The 18,116-nt window shown below is 62.5% G+C and overlaps 1 protein-coding gene across 1 annotated transcript in view; it reads left to right on the forward strand.

Moving 5' to 3' along the window:
• Positions 1-18,116, forward strand: part of LOC112530987 (trichohyalin-like) — a 47,861-nt gene that overhangs the window by 20,058 nt on the left and 9,687 nt on the right. The window contains exons 3-4 of the mRNA XM_040696024.2: positions 3,242-3,375; positions 13,054-13,207. Of these exons, the coding sequence (XP_040551958.1) occupies positions 3,242-3,375; positions 13,054-13,207 (288 nt within the window). The remainder of the gene's footprint in view (positions 1-3,241; positions 3,376-13,053; positions 13,208-18,116) is intronic.

Here is an 18,116-nt window from a genome sequence, read left to right on the forward strand (position 1 = left end):
CCACCCCCACCCCACTGACCCCACTGACCCCACTGATCCCACCCCCACTGATCCCACTGACCCCACTGATCCCACCCCTACCCCAATGATCACACTGATCCCATTCCCACCCCACTGATCCCACCCCACTGACCCCACTGATCCCATTCCCACTCCACTGACCCCACTGATCCCACCCCCACTGATCCCACTGACCCCATGGATCCCACCCCCACCCCACTGACCCCACTGACCCCATGGATCCCACCCCACTGACCCCACTGATCCCACCCCCACTGATCCCACTGACCCCATTGATCCCACCCCCACCCCACTGACCCCACTGACCCCATGGATCCCACCCCACTGACCCCACTGATCCCACCCCACTGATCCCACTGACCCCATTGATCCCACCCCCACCCCACTGACCCCACTGACCCCATGGATCCCACCCCACTGACCCCACTGATCCCACCCCCACTGATCCCACTGACCCCACTGATCCCACCCCCACCCCACTGACCCCATGGGTCCCACCCCACTGATCCCACCCCCACCCCACTGACCCCACTGACCCCACAGACCCCACTGATCCCACCCCCACTGATCCCACTGACCCCATGGATCCCACCCCCACCCCACTGACCCCACTGACCCCATGGATCCCACCCCACTGACCCCACTGATCCCACCCCCACTGATCCCACTGACCCCATTGATCCCACCCCCACCCCACTGACCCCACTGACCCCATGGATCCCACCCCACTGACCCCACTGATCCCACCCCCACTGATCCCACTGACCCCACTGATCCCACCCCCACCCCACTGACCCCACTGACCCCATTGATCCCACCCCCACCCCACTGACCCCATGGGTCCCACCCCACTGATCCCATCCCCACCCCACAGATCCCATTGCCACTCCACTGACCCCATGGATCCCACCCCACTGATCCCACCCCACCGATCCCACCCCCACCCCACTGACCCCACCGATCCCACCCCACTGACCCCATGGATCCCACCCCACTGACCCCATTGATCCCACCCCCACCCCACTGACCCCACTGACCCCACAGACCCCACTGATCCCACCCCACTGATCCCACCACACTGATCCCACTGACCCCACTGATCCCACCCCACTGACCCCATTGATCCCATTCCCACCCCCACCCCACTGACCCCACTGACCCCACCGATCCCACCCCCACTGATCCCACTGACCCCATTGATCGCACCCCCACCCCACTGACCCCACTGACCCCATGGATCCCACCCCACTGACCCCACTGATCCCATTCCCACTCCACTGACCCCACTGATCCCACCCCCACTGATCCCACTGACCCCATGGATCCCACCCCCACCCCACTGACCCCACTGACCCCATGGATCCCACCCCACTGACCCCACTGATCCCACCCCCACTGATCCCACTGACCCCATTGATCCCACCCCCACCCCACTGACCCCACTGACCCCATGGATCCCACCCCACTGACCCCACTGATCCCACCCCCACTGATCCCACTGACCCCACTGATCCCACCCCCACCCCACTGACCCCATGGGTCCCACCCCACTGATCCCACCCCCACCCCACTGACCCCACTGACCCCACAGACCCCACTGATCCCACCCCCACTGATCCCACTGACCCCATGGATCCCACCCCCACCCCACTGACCCCACTGACCCCATGGATCCCACCCCACTGACCCCACTGATCCCACCCCCACTGATCCCACTGACCCCATTGATCCCACCCCCACCCCACTGACCCCACTGACCCCATGGATCCCACCCCACTGACCCCACTGATCCCACCCCCACTGATCCCACTGACCCCACTGATCCCACCCCCACCCCACTGACCCCACTGACCCCACTGATCCCACCCCCACCCCACTGACCCCATGGGTCCCACCCCACTGATCCCATCCCCACCCCACAGATCCCATTGCCACTCCACTGACCCCATGGATCCCACCCCACTGATCCCACCCCACCGATCCCACCCCCACCCCACTGACCCCACTGACCCCATGGATCCCACCCCACTGACCCCACTGATCCCACCCCCACTGATCCCACTGACCCCATTGATCCCACCCCCACCCCACTGACCCCACTGACCCCATGGATCCCACCCCACTGACCCCACTGATCCCACCCCACTGATCCCACTGACCCCATTGATCCCACCCCCACCCCACTGACCCCACTGACCCCATGGATCCCACCCCACTGACCCCACTGATCCCACCCCCACTGATCCCACTGACCCCACTGATCCCACCCCCACCCCACTGACCCCATGGGTCCCACCCCACTGACCCCACTGATCCCACCCCACAGACCCCACTGATCCCACCCCCACTGATCCCACTGACCCCATGGATCCCACCCCCACCCCACTGACCCCACTGACCCCATGGATCCCACCCCACTGACCCCACTGATCCCACCCCCACTGATCCCACTGACCCCATTGATCCCACCCCCACCCCACTGACCCCACTGACCCCATGGATCCCACCCCACTGACCCCACTGATCCCACCCCCACTGATCCCACTGACCCCACTGATCCCACCCCCACCCCACTGACCCCACTGACCCCATTGATCCCACCCCCACCCCACTGACCCCATGGGTCCCACCCCACTGATCCCATCCCCACCCCACAGATCCCATTGCCGCTCCACTGACCCCATGGATCCCACCCCACTGATCCCACCCCACCGATCCCACCCCCACCCCACTGACCCCACCGATCCCACCCCACTGACCCCATGGATCCCACCCCACTGACCCCATTGATCCCACCCCCACCCCACTGACCCCACTGACCCCACAGACCCCACTGATCCCACCCCACTGATCCCACCACACTGATCCCACTGACCCCACTGATCCCACCCCACTGACCCCATTGATCCCATTCCCACCCCCACCCCACTGACCCCACTGACCCCACCGATCCCACCCCCACTGATCCCACTGACCCCATTGATCGCACCCCCACCCCACTGACCCCACTGACCCCATGGATCCCACCCCACTGACCCCACTGACCCCACTGATCCCATTCCCACCCCCACCCCACTGATCCCACCCCACCGACCCCACCCCCCCCCCAGTGACCCCAGTGACCCCACTGACCCCACTGACCCCACTGATCCCACCCCACCCCCACCCCACTGATCCCACTGACCCCACTGACCCCACTGACCCCCCCGCTGCCCCCCAGGCCCGGATTCGTTGGGCGCGGAGGAGGCGGTTCGGCTGCTGCCATTGGTGGAGGGCTCCGATGAGTTCGCCAACGCCGTGCGCCGCTTCTATGGCAGCCTATGGGAGCTGCGTGGGCACATCCGAGTGCTGAGGGTTGGCTGTGGGGCCGTGGGGGGCTATAGGGGGCGCTATATGGGGTCACCAATGGGGTCGGGGGTCCGCAATGGGGTCTGGGATCCGCAATGGGGTCTGGGTTCCACAATGGGGTCTGGGATCCGCAATGGGGTCTGGGGTCCGCAATGGGGCCTGGGGTCCGCAATGGGGTCTGGGGTCCACAATGGGGTCTGGGATCCCCAGTGGGGTCTGGGGTTGGCTATATACGGTCAGGGGTCCGCAATGGGGTCTGGGGTCTGCAACGGGGTCTGGGGTCCCCAATGGGGTCTGGGGTCCGCAATGGGGTCTGCGGTCCCGAATTCGGTCTGGGGTCCCAGGTTCTCTATGTAGGGTCTGGGGTCCTCAATTGGGTCTGGGGTCCCAGGTTTGCTCTATAGGGTCTGTGGTCCGCAATGGGGTCTGGGGTCCCGAATTGGGTCTGGGGTCCACAATTGGGTCTGGGGTCCACAATGGGGACTGGGATCCGCAATGGGGTCTGGGCTCCTGAGTTCTCTCTATAGGGTCTGGGGTCCCCAATTGGGTCTGGGGTCCTGAGTTCTCTATATAGGGTCTGGGAACCCCAGTAGGTCTGGGGTCCCCAAATGGGTCTGGGAACCCCAGTGGGTCTGGGGTCCCCAATTGGGTCTGGGCTCCGGGGTTGGCTATATAGGGTCTGGGGTTCCCAATGGGGTCTGGGGTCCACAATCGGGTCTGGGGTCCCGGGTTCTCAATATAGGGTCTGGGGTCCACAATTGGGTCTGGGGTCCACAATGGGGTCAGGGGTCCCCAATTGGCTCTGGGCTCCGGGGTTGGCTATATAGGGTCTGGGGTCCCCACTTGGGTCTGGGGTCCCCAATGGCGTCTGGGGTCCGCAATGGGGTCTGGGGTCTGCAATGGGGTCTGGGGTCTGCAATGGGGTCTGGGATCCGCAATGGGGTCTGGGGTCCCCAATGGGGTCTGGGGTCCACAGTGGGGTCTGGGGTCTGCAATTGGGTCTGGAGTCCGGGGTTGGCTATATAGGGTCTGGGGTCCCCAATTGGGTATGGGGTCCCCAATTGGGTCTGGGGTCTGGGGTTGGCTATATAGGGTCTGGGGTCCCCCGTTGGCTCTGGGGTCCCCAATGGGGTCTGCGGTTCCCAATGGGGTCTGGGGTCCGGGGTTGGCTATATAGGGTCTGAGGTCCCCAATTGGGTCTGGGGTCTCCAATGGGGTCTGGGGTCCCAGGTTTGCTCTGTAGGGTCTGTGGTCCGCAATGGGGTCTGGGGTCCCCAATTGGGTCTGGAGTCCGGGGTTGGCTATATAGGGTCTGGGGTCCCCAATTGGGTTTGGGGTCTCCAATGGGGTCTGGGGTCCCAGGTTTGCTCTGTAGGGTCTGTGGTCCGCAATGGGGACTGGGGTCCACAATGGGGTCTGGGTTCCACAATGGGGTCTGGGATCCGCAATGGGGTCTGGGGTCCACAATGGGGTCTGGGGTCCGCAATGGGGTCTGGGGTCTGCAATGGGGTCTGGGGTCCACAATGGGGTCTGGGATCCGCAATGGGGTCTGGGGTCTTCAATGGGGTCTGGGATCCGCAATGGGGTCTGGGGTCTTCAATGGGGTCTGGGATCCGCAATGGGGTCTGGGGTCTGCAATGGGGTCTGGAGTCTGCAATGGGGTCTGGGGTCTGCAATGGGGTCTGGGATCCGCAATGGGGTCTGGGGTCCCCAGTGGGGTCTGGGATCCACAATGGGGTCTGGGGTCTGCAATGGGGTCTGGGGTCTGCAATGGGGTCTGGGATGCGCAATGGGGTCGGGGGTCCGCAATGGGGTCTGGGGTCCGCAATGGGGTCTGGGGTCCACAATGGGGTCTGGGGTCTGCAATTGGGTCTGGAGTCCGGGGTTGGCTATATAGGTTCTGGGGTCCCCAATTGGGTATGGGGTCCCCAATTGGGTCTGGGGTCTGGGGTTGGCTATATAGGGTCTGGGGTCCCCAGTTGGCTCTGGGGTCCCCAATGGGGTCTGCGGTACCCAATGGGGTCTGGGGTCTGGGGTTGGCTATATAGGGTCTGAGGTCCCCAATTGGGTCTGGGGTCTCCAATGGGGTCTGGGGTCCCAGGTTTGCTCTGTAGGGTCTGTGGTCCGCAATGGGGTCTGGGGTCCCCAATGGGGTCTGGGGTCCGGGGTTGGCTATATAGGGTCTGAGGTCCCCAATTGGGTCTGGGGTCCCCAATGGGGTCTGGGCTCCGGGGTTGGCTCTGTAGGGTCTGGGGTCCCCACTTGGGTCTGGGGTCCCCAATGGCGTCTGGGGTCCGCAATGGGGTCTGGGGTCCGCAATGGGGTCTGGGGTCCGCAATGGGGTCTGGGATGCGCAATGGGGTCTGGGGTCCGCAATGGCGTCTGGGGTCCGCTATGGGGTCTGGGGTCCTCAATGGGGTCCGGGATCTGGGGTTGGCTATATAGGGTCTGGGGTCCCCAGTTGGCTCAGGGGTCCCCAATGGGGTCTGGGGTCCGCAATGGGGTCTGGGCTCCGGGGTTGGCTATATAGGGTCTGGGGTCCCCAGTTGGCTCTGGGGTCCCCAATGGGGTCTGCGGTTCCCAATGGGGTCTGGGGTCCGGGGTTGGCTATATAGGGTCTGAGGTCCCCAATTGGGTCTGGGGTCCCCAATGGGGTCTGGGCTCCGGGGTTGGCTCTGTAGGGTCTGGGGTCCCCACTTGGGTCTGGGGTCCCCAATGGCGTCTGGGGTCCGCAATGGGGTCTGGGATGCGCAATGGGTTCTGGGGTCCGCAATGGGGTCTGGGGTCTGCAATGGGGTCTGGGGTCCGCAATGGGGTCTGGGGTCCACAATGGGGTCTGGGGTCTGCAATTGGGTCTGGAGTCCGGGGTTGGCTATATAGGGTCTGGGGTCCCCAATTGGGTATGGGGTCCCCAATTGGGTCTGGGGTCTGGGGTTGGCTATATAGGGTCTGGGGTCCCCAGTTGGCTCTGGGGTCCCCAATGGGGTCTGCGGTTCCCAATGGGGTCTGGGGTCCGGGGTTGGCTATATAGGGTCTGAGGTCCCCAATTGGGTCTGGGGTCTCCAATGGGGTCTGGGGTCCCAGGTTTGCTCTGTAGGGTCTGTGGTCCGCAATGGGGTCTGCGGTTCCCAATGGGGTCTGGGGTCCGGGGTTGGCTATATAGGGTCTGAGGTCCCCAATTGGGTCTGGGGTCTCCAATGGGGTCTGGGGTCCCAGGTTTGCTCTGTAGGGTCTGTGGTCCGCAATGGGGTCTGGGGTCCCCAATTGGGTCTGGAGTCCAGGGTTGGCTATATAGGGTCTGAGGTCCCCAATTGGGTCTGGGGTCCCCAATGGGGTCTGGGCTCCGGGGTTGGCTATATAGGGTCTGGGGTCCCCACTTGGGTCTGGGGTCCCCAATGGCGTCTGGGGTCCGCAATGGGGTCTGGGGTCCGCAATGGGGTCTGGGATGCGCAATGGGGTCTGGGGTCCGCAATGGCGTCTGGGGTCCGCTATGGGGTCTGGGGTCCTCAATGGGGTCCGGGATCTGGGGTTGGCTATATAGGGTCTGGGGTCCCCAGTTGGCTCAGGGGTCCCCAATGGGGTCTGGGGTCCGCAATGGGGTCTGGGCTCCGGGGTTGGCTATATAGGGTCTGGGGTCCCCAGTTGGCTCTGGGGTCCCCAATGGGGTCTGCGGTTCCCAATGGGGTCTGGGGTCCGGGGTTGGCTATATAGGGTCTGAGGTCCCCAATTGGGTCTGGGGTCCCCAATGGGGTCTGGGCTCCGGGGTTGGCTCTGTAGGGTCTGGGGTCCCCACTTGGGTCTGGGGTCCCCAATGGCGTCTGGGGTCCGCAATGGGGTCTGGGATGCGCAATGGGTTCTGGGGTCCGCAATGGGGTCTGGGGTCTGCAATGGGGTCTGGGGTCCGCAATGGGGTCTGGGGTCCACAATGGGGTCTGGGGTCTGCAATTGGGTCTGGAGTCCGGGGTTGGCTATATAGGGTCTGGGGTCCCCAATTGGGTATGGGGTCCCCAATTGGGTCTGGGGTCTGGGGTTGGCTATATAGGGTCTGGGGTCCCCAGTTGGCTCTGGGGTCCCCAATGGGGTCTGCGGTTCCCAATGGGGTCTGGGGTCCGGGGTTGGCTATATAGGGTCTGAGGTCCCCAATTGGGTCTGGGGTCTCCAATGGGGTCTGGGGTCCCAGGTTTGCTCTGTAGGGTCTGTGGTCCGCAATGGGGTCTGCGGTTCCCAATGGGGTCTGGGGTCCGGGGTTGGCTATATAGGGTCTGAGGTCCCCAATTGGGTCTGGGGTCTCCAATGGGGTCTGGGGTCCCAGGTTTGCTCTGTAGGGTCTGTGGTCCGCAATGGGGTCTGGGGTCCCCAATTGGGTCTGGAGTCCAGGGTTGGCTATATAGGGTCTGAGGTCCCCAATTGGGTCTGGGGTCCCCAATGGGGTCTGGGCTCCGGGGTTGGCTATATAGGGTCTGGGGTCCCCACTTGGGTCTGGGGTCCCCAATGGCGTCTGGGGTCCGCAATGGGGTCTGGGGTCCGCAATGGGGTCTGGGATGCGCAATGGGGTCTGGGGTCCGCAATGGCGTCTGGGGTCCGCTATGGGGTCTGGGGTCCTCAATGGGGTCCGGGATCTGGGGTTGGCTATATAGGGTCTGGGGTCCCCAGTTGGCTCAGGGGTCCCCAATGGGGTCTGGGGTCCGCAATGGGGTCTGGGCTCCGGGGTTGGCTATATAGGGTCTGGGGTCCCCAGTTGGCTCTGGGGTCCCCAATGGGGTCTGCGGTTCCCAATGGGGTCTGGGGTCCGGGGTTGGCTATATAGGGTCTGAGGTCCCCAATTGGGTCTGGGGTCCCCAATGGGGTCTGGGCTCCGGGGTTGGCTCTGTAGGGTCTGGGGTCCCCACTTGGGTCTGGGGTCCCCAATGGCGTCTGGGGTCCGCAATGGGGTCTGGGATGCGCAATGGGTTCTGGGGTCCGCAATGGGGTCTGGGGTCTGCAATGGGGTCTGGGGTCCGCAATGGGGTCTGGGGTCCACAGTGGGGTCTGGGGTCTGCAATTGGGTCTGGAGTCCGGGGTTGGCTATATAGGGTCTGGGGTCCCCAATTGGGTATGGGGTCCCCAATTGGGTCTGGGGTCTGGGGTTGGCTATATAGGGTCTGGGGTCCCCCGTTGGCTCTGGGGTCCCCAATGGGGTCTGCGGTTCCCAATGGGGTCTGGGGTCCGGGGTTGGCTATATAGGGTCTGAGGTCCCCAATTGGGTCTGGGGTCTCCAATGGGGTCTGGGGTCCCAGGTTTGCTCTGTAGGGTCTGTGGTCCGCAATGGGGTCTGGAGTCCGGGGTTGGCTATATAGGGTCTGGGGTCCCCAATTGGGTCTGGGGTCTCCAATGGGGTCTGGGGTCCCAGGTTTGCTCTGTAGGGTCTGTGGTCCGCAATGGGGACTGGGGTCCACAATGGCGTCTGGGTTCCACAATGGGGTCTGGGGTCCGCAATGGGGTCTGGGGTCCACAATGGGGTCTGGGCTCTGCAATGAGGTCTGGGATCTGCAATGGGGTCTGGGGTCCGCAATGGGGTCTGGGATCCGCAATGGGGTCTGGGGTCTGCAATGGGGTCTGGGATCCGCAATGGGGTCTGGGGTCTGCAATGGGGTCTGGGGTCTGCAATGGGGTCTGGGATCCGCAATGGGGTCTGGGGTCTGCAATGGGGTCTGGGATCCGCAATGGGGTCTGGGGTCTGCAATGGGGTCTGGGGTCTGCAATGGGGTCTGGGATCCGCAATGGGGTCTGGGGTCTGCAATTGGGTCTGGAGTCCGGGGTTGGCTATATAGGGTCTGGGGTCCCCAATTGGGTCTGGGGTCCGAGGTTGGCTACATAGGGTCTGGGGTCCGCAATGGGGTCTGGGGTCCACAATGGGCTCCGGGGTCCACAATTGGGTCTGGGGTTCCAACATCTCCATATAGGGTCTGGGGTCCCCAATTGGGTCTGGGCTCCGGGGTTGGCTATATAGGGTCTGGGGTCCCCAAGGGGGTCTGGGGTCCCCAATGGGGTCTGGGGTCCGCAATGGGGTCTGGGATTGGCAATGGGGTCTGGGGTCCACAATTGGGTCTGGGGTCCACAATGGGGTCTGGGGTCCCAGGTTCTCTATAAAGGGTTTGGGGTCCGCAATGGGGTCTGGGGTCCCCAATGGGGTCTGGGGTCCAGGGTTGGCTACATAGGGTCTGGGGTCCCCAATTGGGTCTGGGGACCGGGGTTGGCTATATAGGGTCTGGGGTCCCCACTTGGGTCTGGGGTCCCCAATGGGGTCTGGGGTTCGCAATGGGGTCTGGGATCCGCAATGGGGTCTGGGGTCTGCAATGGAGTCTGGGGTCCACAATTGGGTCTGGGCTCCGGGGTTCTCTATATAGGGTCAGGGGTCCCCAATGGGGTCTGGGGTCCGCAATGGGGTCTGGGGTCCACAATGGGGTCTGGGCTCCGGGGTTGGCTATATAGGGTCTGAGGTCCCCAATGGGGTCTGGGGTCCACAATTCGGTCTGGGGTTCCCAATGGAGTCTGGGGTCCCAGGTTCTCTATACAGGGTCTGGGGTCCCCACTTGGGTCTGGAGTCCCCAATGGGGTCTGGGATCCGCAATGGGGTCTGGGGTCCACAATCGGGTCTGGGCTCCGGGGTTTGCTCTATAGCGTCTGGGGTCCACAATGGGGTCTGGGCTCTGGGGTTGGCTATATAGGGTCTGAGGTCCCCAATGGGGTCTGGGGTCCACAATTCGGTCTGGGGTTCCCAATGGGGTCTGGGGTCCCGGGTTCTCTATACAGGGTCTGGGGTCCCCAATTGGGTCTGAGGTCCCCAGTGGGGTCTGGGGTCCGCAATGGGGTCTGGGATCCACAATGGGGTCTGGGGTCCGCAATGGGGTCCGGGGTCTGGGGTTCTCTATATAGGGTCTGGGGTCCCCAATGGGGTCTGGGGTCCACAATCGGGTCTGGGCTCCGGGGTTTGCTCGATAGGGTCTGGGGTCCCCACTTGGGTCTGGGGTCCGCAATGGGGTCTGGAGTCTGCAATGGGGTCTGGGGTCCGCAATGGGGTCTGGGGTCCACAATGGGGTCTGGGGTTCCAACATCTCCATATAGGGTCTGGGGTCCCCAATTGGGTCAGGGGTCCCCAATTGGGTCTGGGCTCCGGGATTGGCTGTATAGGGTCTGGGGTCCCGAATTGGGTCTGGGGTCCTGAGTTCTCTATATAGGGTCTGGGGTCCCCAATTGGGTCTGGGGTCGCCAATGGGGTCGGTGATCCCGAATTGGGTCTGGGGTCCCCAGTGGGGTCGGTGGTCCTGAATTGGGTCTGGGGTCGCCATATAGGGTGAGGGGTCCCGAATTGGGTCTGTGGTCCTGGGTTCTCTATATAGGGTCGGGGGTCCCCAATTCAGTCTGGGGTCCCCAATGGGGTCGGTGGTCCCAATTGGGTCTGGGGTCCTGGGTTCTCTTATAGGGTGTGGGGTTCCCAATTGGGTCTGGGGTCCCCAATGGGGTCGGTGGTCCCGAATTGGGTCTGGGGTCGCCATATAGGGTGGGGGTCCCCAATTGGGTCTGGGGTCCCCAATTGGGTCTGGGCTCCGGGGTTTGCTCTATAGGGTCTGGGGTCCCCACTTGGGTCTGGGGTCCTGAGTTCTCTATATAGGGTCTGGGGTCCCCAATTGGGTCTGGGGTCCCGGGTTCTCCATATAGGGTGTGGGGTTCCCAATTGGGTCTGGGGTCCCGGGTTCTCTATATAGGGTCTGGGGTCCCCACTTGGGTCTGGGGACCCTAATTGGGTCTGGGGACCTGAGTTCTCTATATAGGGTGGGGGTTCCGAATTGGGTCTGAGGTCCTGGGTTCTCTTATAGGGTCTGGGGTCCCCAATTGGGTCTGGGGTCCTGGGTTCTCTCTATAGGGTCTCGGGTTCCCTATTGGGTCTGGGGTCGCCATATAGGGTGGGGGTTCCCAATTGGGTCTGGGGTCCCGGGTTCTCTATATAGGGTCGGGGGTCCCCAATTCAGTCTGGAGTCCCCAATGGGGTCGGTGGTCCCGAATTGGGTCTGGGGTCCTGGGTTCTCTCTATAGGGTCTGGGGTTCCCAATTGGGCCTGGGGTCGCCATATAGGTTGTGGGGTTCCCAATTGGGTCTGGGGTCCCCAATGGGGGCGGTGGTCCCGAATTGGGTCTGGGGTCGCCATATAGGGTGGGGGTTCCCAATTGGGTTTGGGGTCGCTATATGGGGTGGGGGTTCCCAATTGGGTCTGGGGTCGCCATATAGGGTGGGGGTTCCCAATTGGGCCTGGGGTCCCCAATTGGGTCTGGGCTCCGGGGTTTGCTCTATAGGGTCTGGGGTCCCCACTTGGGTCTGGGGTCCTGAGTTCTCTATATAGGGTCTGGGGTCCCCAATTGGGTCTGGGGTCCCCAATGGGGGCGGTGGTCCCGAATTGGGTCTGGGGTCCCCTATGGGGGTGGAGGTCTCGAATTGGGACTGGGGTCGCCATATAGGGTGGGGGATCCCTATTGGGTCTGAGGTCACCATATAGGGCAGAGGTCCCGAATTGGGTCTGGGGTCCCCATTGGGGTCGGTGGTCCCGAATTGGGTCTGGGGTCCTGGGTTCTCTCTATAGGGTCTCGGGTTCCCTATTGGGTCTGGGGTCGCCATATAGGGCAGAGGTCCCGAATTGGGTCTGGGGTCCTGGGTTCTCTTATACGGTCTGGGGTTCCCAATTGGGTCTGGGGTCCCCAATGGGGTCGGTGGTCCCGAATTGGGTCTGGGGTCGCCATATAGGGTGGGGGTTCCCAATTGGGTCTGGGGTCCCGGGTTCTCTATATAGGGTGTGGGGTCCCGAATTGGGTCTGGGGTCCCGGGTTCTCTATATAGGGTCGGGGGTCCCCAATTCAGTCTGGGGTCCCCAATGGGGTCGGTGGTCCCGAATTGGGTCTGGGGTCCTGGGTTCTCTTATAGGGTCTGGGGTTCCCAATTGGGTCTGGGGTCGCCAATGGGGTCGGTGATCCCGAATTGAGTCTGGGGTCTCGAATTGGGTCTGGGGTCCGCAATGGGGGTCTGGGGTCCGCAATGGGGTCAGGGGTCCCCAATGGGGTCTGGGGTCCGCAATGGGGGTCTGGGGTCCGCAATGGGGTCTGGGCTCCGGGGTTGGCTATATAGGGTCTGAGGTCCCCAATGGGGTCTGGGGTCCACAATTCGGTCTGGGGTTCCCAATGGGGTCTGGGGTCCCGGGTTCGCTATACAGGGTCTGGGGTCCCCAATGGGGTCTGGGGTCCCCAATGGGGTCTGGGCTCCGGGGTTTGCTCGATAGGGTCTGGGGTCCCCACTTGGGTCTGGGGTTCGCAATGGGGTCTGGGGTCCGCAATGGGGTCTGGGATCCGCAATGGGGTCTGGGTCCACAATGGGGTCTGGGGTTCCAACATCTCCATATAGGGTCTGGGGTCCCCAATTGGGTCAGGGGTCCCCAATTGGGTCTGGGCTCCAGAATTGGCTATATAGGGTCTGGGGTCCCGAATTGGGTCTGGGGTCCTGGGTTCTCTTATAGGGTCTGGGGTCCCGAATTGGGTCTGGGGTCCTGGGTTCTCTTATAGGGTCTGGGGTTCCTAATTGGGTCTGGGGTCCCCAATGGGGTCGGTGATCCCGAATTGGGTCTGGGGTCTCCTGACCGCCCCCCCCCCCCTCCCCGCGCAGGCGCAGCAGTTGATCCACCCGCGCCTTTACGGGCAGTTCCGGCGGCGCTGCGCCGAGTTGGAGCGGAGGGGGGACGGCGCGTGGACGGAACAGCTGCTGTTCCACGGCACCACCGCCCCCCGCGGGCTCGCGATCTGCCTGCACGGCTTCCGAGGTGAGTGGGGGGGGAGCCGGAAGTGGGGTGGTGTGGGCGGAAGTAGGGGGGGTAGGCGGAAGTAGGGGGGCGGAAGTAGAGGGGGATGGGGGGGTTGTGGGGGTCCCTGGGTGCAATTTGGGGGGGGGGGGAGGGTTCCCATCCGAGGCTCCATGGGATGCATTGGGGCGCCCCCACACCCGCTCCTTTTGGGGTCCCTCAGCCCTATTTGGGGGTCCCTGAGACCACTGGGGGACCCCCACCCACTTTCTGGGGGGATCCCTGATGCCATTTGGAGACCCCCACCCCCACTTGGGGACCCCCAGCCCCAATTTGGGCCCCCTGAGTTCATTGAGGGACCCCCAGAACCACTCTTCTTGGGGACCCCCACCCCCATTTGGGGACCCCCACCCCCATTTGGGGACTCCCAGCCCCAATTTGGGCCCCCTGAATTCACTGAGGGACCCCCAGAACCACTCTTCTTGGGGACCCCCACCCCCATTTGGGGACCCCCAGCACCATTTGGGGGTCCCTGAGACCACTGGGGGACCCCCACCCACTTTCTGGGGGGATCCCTGATGCCATTTGGAGACCCCCACCCCCATTTGGGGACCCCCAGCCCCAATTTGGGCCCCCTGAGTTCATTGAGGGACCCCCAGAACCACTCTTCTTGGGGACCCCCACCCCCATTTGGGGACCCCCACCCACTTTCTGGGGGGATCCCTGATGCCATTTGGAGACCCCCACCCCCATTTGGGGGACCCCCACCCACTTTCTGGTGGATCCCTGATGCCATTTGGAGACCCCCACCCCCATTTGGGGACCCCCAGCCCCAATTTGGGCCCCCTGAATTCATTGAGGGACCCCCAGACCCACACTTACGTTTGGGGACCCCTCCTCCATCCCCATTTGGGGACCCCCACCCCTATTTGGGGACCCCCAGCCCCAATTTGGACCCCCCAAATTCATTGAGGGACCCCCAGAACCACTCTTCTTGGGGACCCCCACCCCCATTTGGGGACCCCCAGCCCCAATTTGGGCCCCCTGAATTCATTGAGGGACCCCCAGAACCACTCTTCTTGGGGACCCCCACCCCCATTTGGCGACCCCCACGCCTATTTGGGGGCCCCCTGAATTCATTGAGGGACCCCCAGACCCACACTTACGTTTGGGGACCCCTCCTCCATCCCCATTTGGGGACCCCCACCCCTATTTGGGGACCCCCAGCCCCAATTTGGGCCCCCTGAATTCATTGAGCGACCCCCAGATCCACTCTTCTTGGGGACCCCCACCCCCATTTGGGGACCCCCAGACTCCCAATTACGTGTGGGGACCCCTCCTCCATCCCCATTTGAGGACCCCCCACCCACTTTTGGGGCCCCCTTTTGGTGACCCCAGAGACACCATGGGGCACACCTGGCATTGGTGACACCGGGGCTCACATATGGCACTGCTGGCATTGGGGACATTGGTGACACCACAACCCCATATGGGACTGCTGGCATTGGGGACATTGGGGACACCACAACCCCATATGGGACTGCTGGCATTGGGGACATTGGGGACATTGCGGACACCACAACCCCATCTGGCACTGCTGGCATTGGGGACACTGGGGACATTTGGGACACCACAACCCCATCTGGCACTGCTGGAATTGGGGACATTGGGGACATTGGGGACATTGGGGACACCACGACCCCATCTGGCACTGCTGCCATTTGGGACATTGGTGGCTGTGGTGACATTGGGGACATTGGTGACTCCATGACCCCATCTGGCACTGCTGGCATTGGGGACATTGGGGACACCGCAACCCCATCTGGCACTGCTGGCATTGGGGACATTGGGGACATTGAGGACACCACGACCCCATCTGGCACTGCTGGCATTGGGGACATTGGGGACATTGGGGACACCACAATCCCATCTGGCACTGCTGGCATTGGGGACATTGGTGACACCACAACCCCATATGGGACTGCTGGCATTGGGGACATTGGGGACATTGGGGACATTGGGGACACCGCAACCCCATCTGGCACTGCTGGCATTGGGGACATTGGGGACATTGGGGACACCACGACCCCATCTGGCACTGCTGGCATTGGGGACATTGGGGACATTGGGGACATTGGGGACACCACAACCCCATATGGGACTGCTGGCATTGGGGACACTGGGGACATTGGGGACATTGGGGACTCCACAACCCCATCTGGCACTGCTGGCATTGGGGACATTGGGGACATTGGGGACATTGGGGACACCGCAACCCCATCTGGCACTGCTGGCATTGGGGACATTGGGGACATTGGGGACACCACGACCCCATCTGGCACTGCTGGCATTGGGGACATTGGGGACATTGGGGACATTGGGGACACCACAACCCCATATGGGACTGCTGGCATTGGGGACACTGGGGACATTGGGGACATTGGGGACTCCACAACCCCATCTGGCACTGCTGGCATTGGGGACATTGGGGACATTGGGGACATTGGGGACACCGCAACCCCATCTGGCACTGCTGGCATTGGGGACATTGGGGACATTGGGGACACCACGACCCCATCTGGCACTGCTGGCATTGGGGACATTGGGGACATTGGGGACATTGGGGACACCACAACCCCATATGGGACTGCTGGCATTGGGGACACTGGGGACATTGGGGACATTGGGGACTCCACAACCCCATCTGGCACTGCTGGCATTGGGGACATTGGGGACATTGGGGACACTGCAACCCCATATGGGACTGCTGGCATTGGGGACATTGGGGACATTGGGGACACCACAATCCCATCTGGCACTGCTGGCATTGGGGACATTGGGGACATTGGGGACACCACGACCCCATCTGGCACTGCTGGCATTGGGGACATTGGGGACATTGGTGACACCACAATCCCATATGGCACTGCTGGCATTGGGGACATTGGGGACATTGGTGACACCACAACCCCATATGGGACTGCTGGCATTGGGGACATTGGGGACATTGGGGACATTGGGGACACCACAATCCCATATGGCACTGCTGGCATTGGGGACATTGGGGACATTGTAGACATTGGTAACACCACAACCCCATCTGGCACTGCTGGCATTGGGGACATTGGGGACAATGGGGACACCACAACCCCATATGGGACTGCTGGCATTGGGGACATTGGGGACATTGGGGACATTGGGGACACCGCAACCCCATCTGGCACTGCTGGCATTGGGGACACTGGGGACACTGGGGACACCACAACCCCATCTGGCACTGCTGGCATTGGGGACATTGGGGACAATGGGGACACCATGACCCCATCTGGCACTGCTGGCATTGGGGACATTGGGGACATTGGTGACACCACAATCCCATATGGCACTGCTGGCATTGGGGACATTGGGGACATTGGTGACACCACAACCCCATATGGCACTGCTGGCATTGGGGACATTGGGGACAATGGGGACACCATGACCCCATCTGGCACTGCTGGCATTGGGGACATTGGGGACATTGGTGACACCACAATCCCATATGGCACTGCTGGCACTGGGGACATTGGGGACATTGGGGACATTGGGGACGCCACGACCCCATCTGGCACTGCTGGCATTGGGGACATTGGGGACATTGGGGACATTGCGGACACCACAACCCCATCTGGCACTGCTGGCATTGGGGACATTGGGGACATTGGTGACACCACGACCCCATCTGGCACTGCTGGCATTGGGGACACTGGGGACATTGGGGACATTGGTGACACCGCAACCCCATCTGGCACTGCTGGCATTGGGGACATTGGGGACATTGGGGACACCACAACCCCATCTGGCACTGCTGGCATTGGGGACATTGGGGACATTGGGGACACCACAACCCCATCTGGCACTGCTGGCATTGGGGACATTGGGGACATTGGGGACACCACAACCCCATCTGGCACTGCTGGCATTGGGGACATTGGGAACATTGGGGACACCACAATCCCATATGGCACTGCTGGCATTGGGGACATTGGGGACATTGGTGACACCACAACCCCATATGGGACTGCTGGCATTGGGGACATTGGGGACATTGGGGACATTGGGGACACCACAATCCCATATGGCACTGCTGGCATTGGGGACATTGGGGACATTGTAGACATTGGTAACACCACAACCCCATCTGGCACTGCTGGCATTGGGGACATTGGGGACAATGGGGACACCACAACCCCATATGGGACTGCTGGCATTGGGGACATTGGGGACATTGGGGACATTGGGGACACCGCAACCCCATCTGGCACTGCTGGCATTGGGGACACTGGGGACACTGGGGACACCACAACCCCATCTGGCACTGCTGGCATTGGGGACATTGGGGACAATGGGGACACCATGACCCCATCTGGCACTGCTGGCATTGGGGACATTGGGGACATTGGTGACACCACAATCCCATATGGCACTGCTGGCATTGGGGACATTGGGGACATTGGTGACACCACAACCCCATATGGCACTGCTGGCATTGGGGACATTGGGGACAATGGGGACACCATGACCCCATCTGGCACTGCTGGCATTGGGGACATTGGGGACATTGGTGACACCACAATCCCATATGGCACTGCTGGCACTGGGGACATTGGGGACATTGGGGACATTGGGGACGCCACGACCCCATCTGGCACTGCTGGCATTGGGGACATTGGGGACATTGGGGACATTGCGGACACCACAACCCCATCTGGCACTGCTGGCATTGGGGACATTGGGGACATTGGTGACACCACGACCCCATCTGGCACTGCTGGCATTGGGGACACTGGGGACATTGGGGACATTGGTGACACCGCAACCCCATCTGGCACTGCTGGCATTGGGGACATTGGGGACATTGGGGACACCACAACCCCATCTGGCACTGCTG

The sequence above is a fragment of the Gallus gallus genome, chromosome 2 (assembly GCF_016699485.2).
Source record: "Gallus gallus isolate bGalGal1 chromosome 2, bGalGal1.mat.broiler.GRCg7b, whole genome shotgun sequence".
NCBI classification, from domain to species: domain Eukaryota; kingdom Metazoa; phylum Chordata; class Aves; order Galliformes; family Phasianidae; genus Gallus; species Gallus gallus.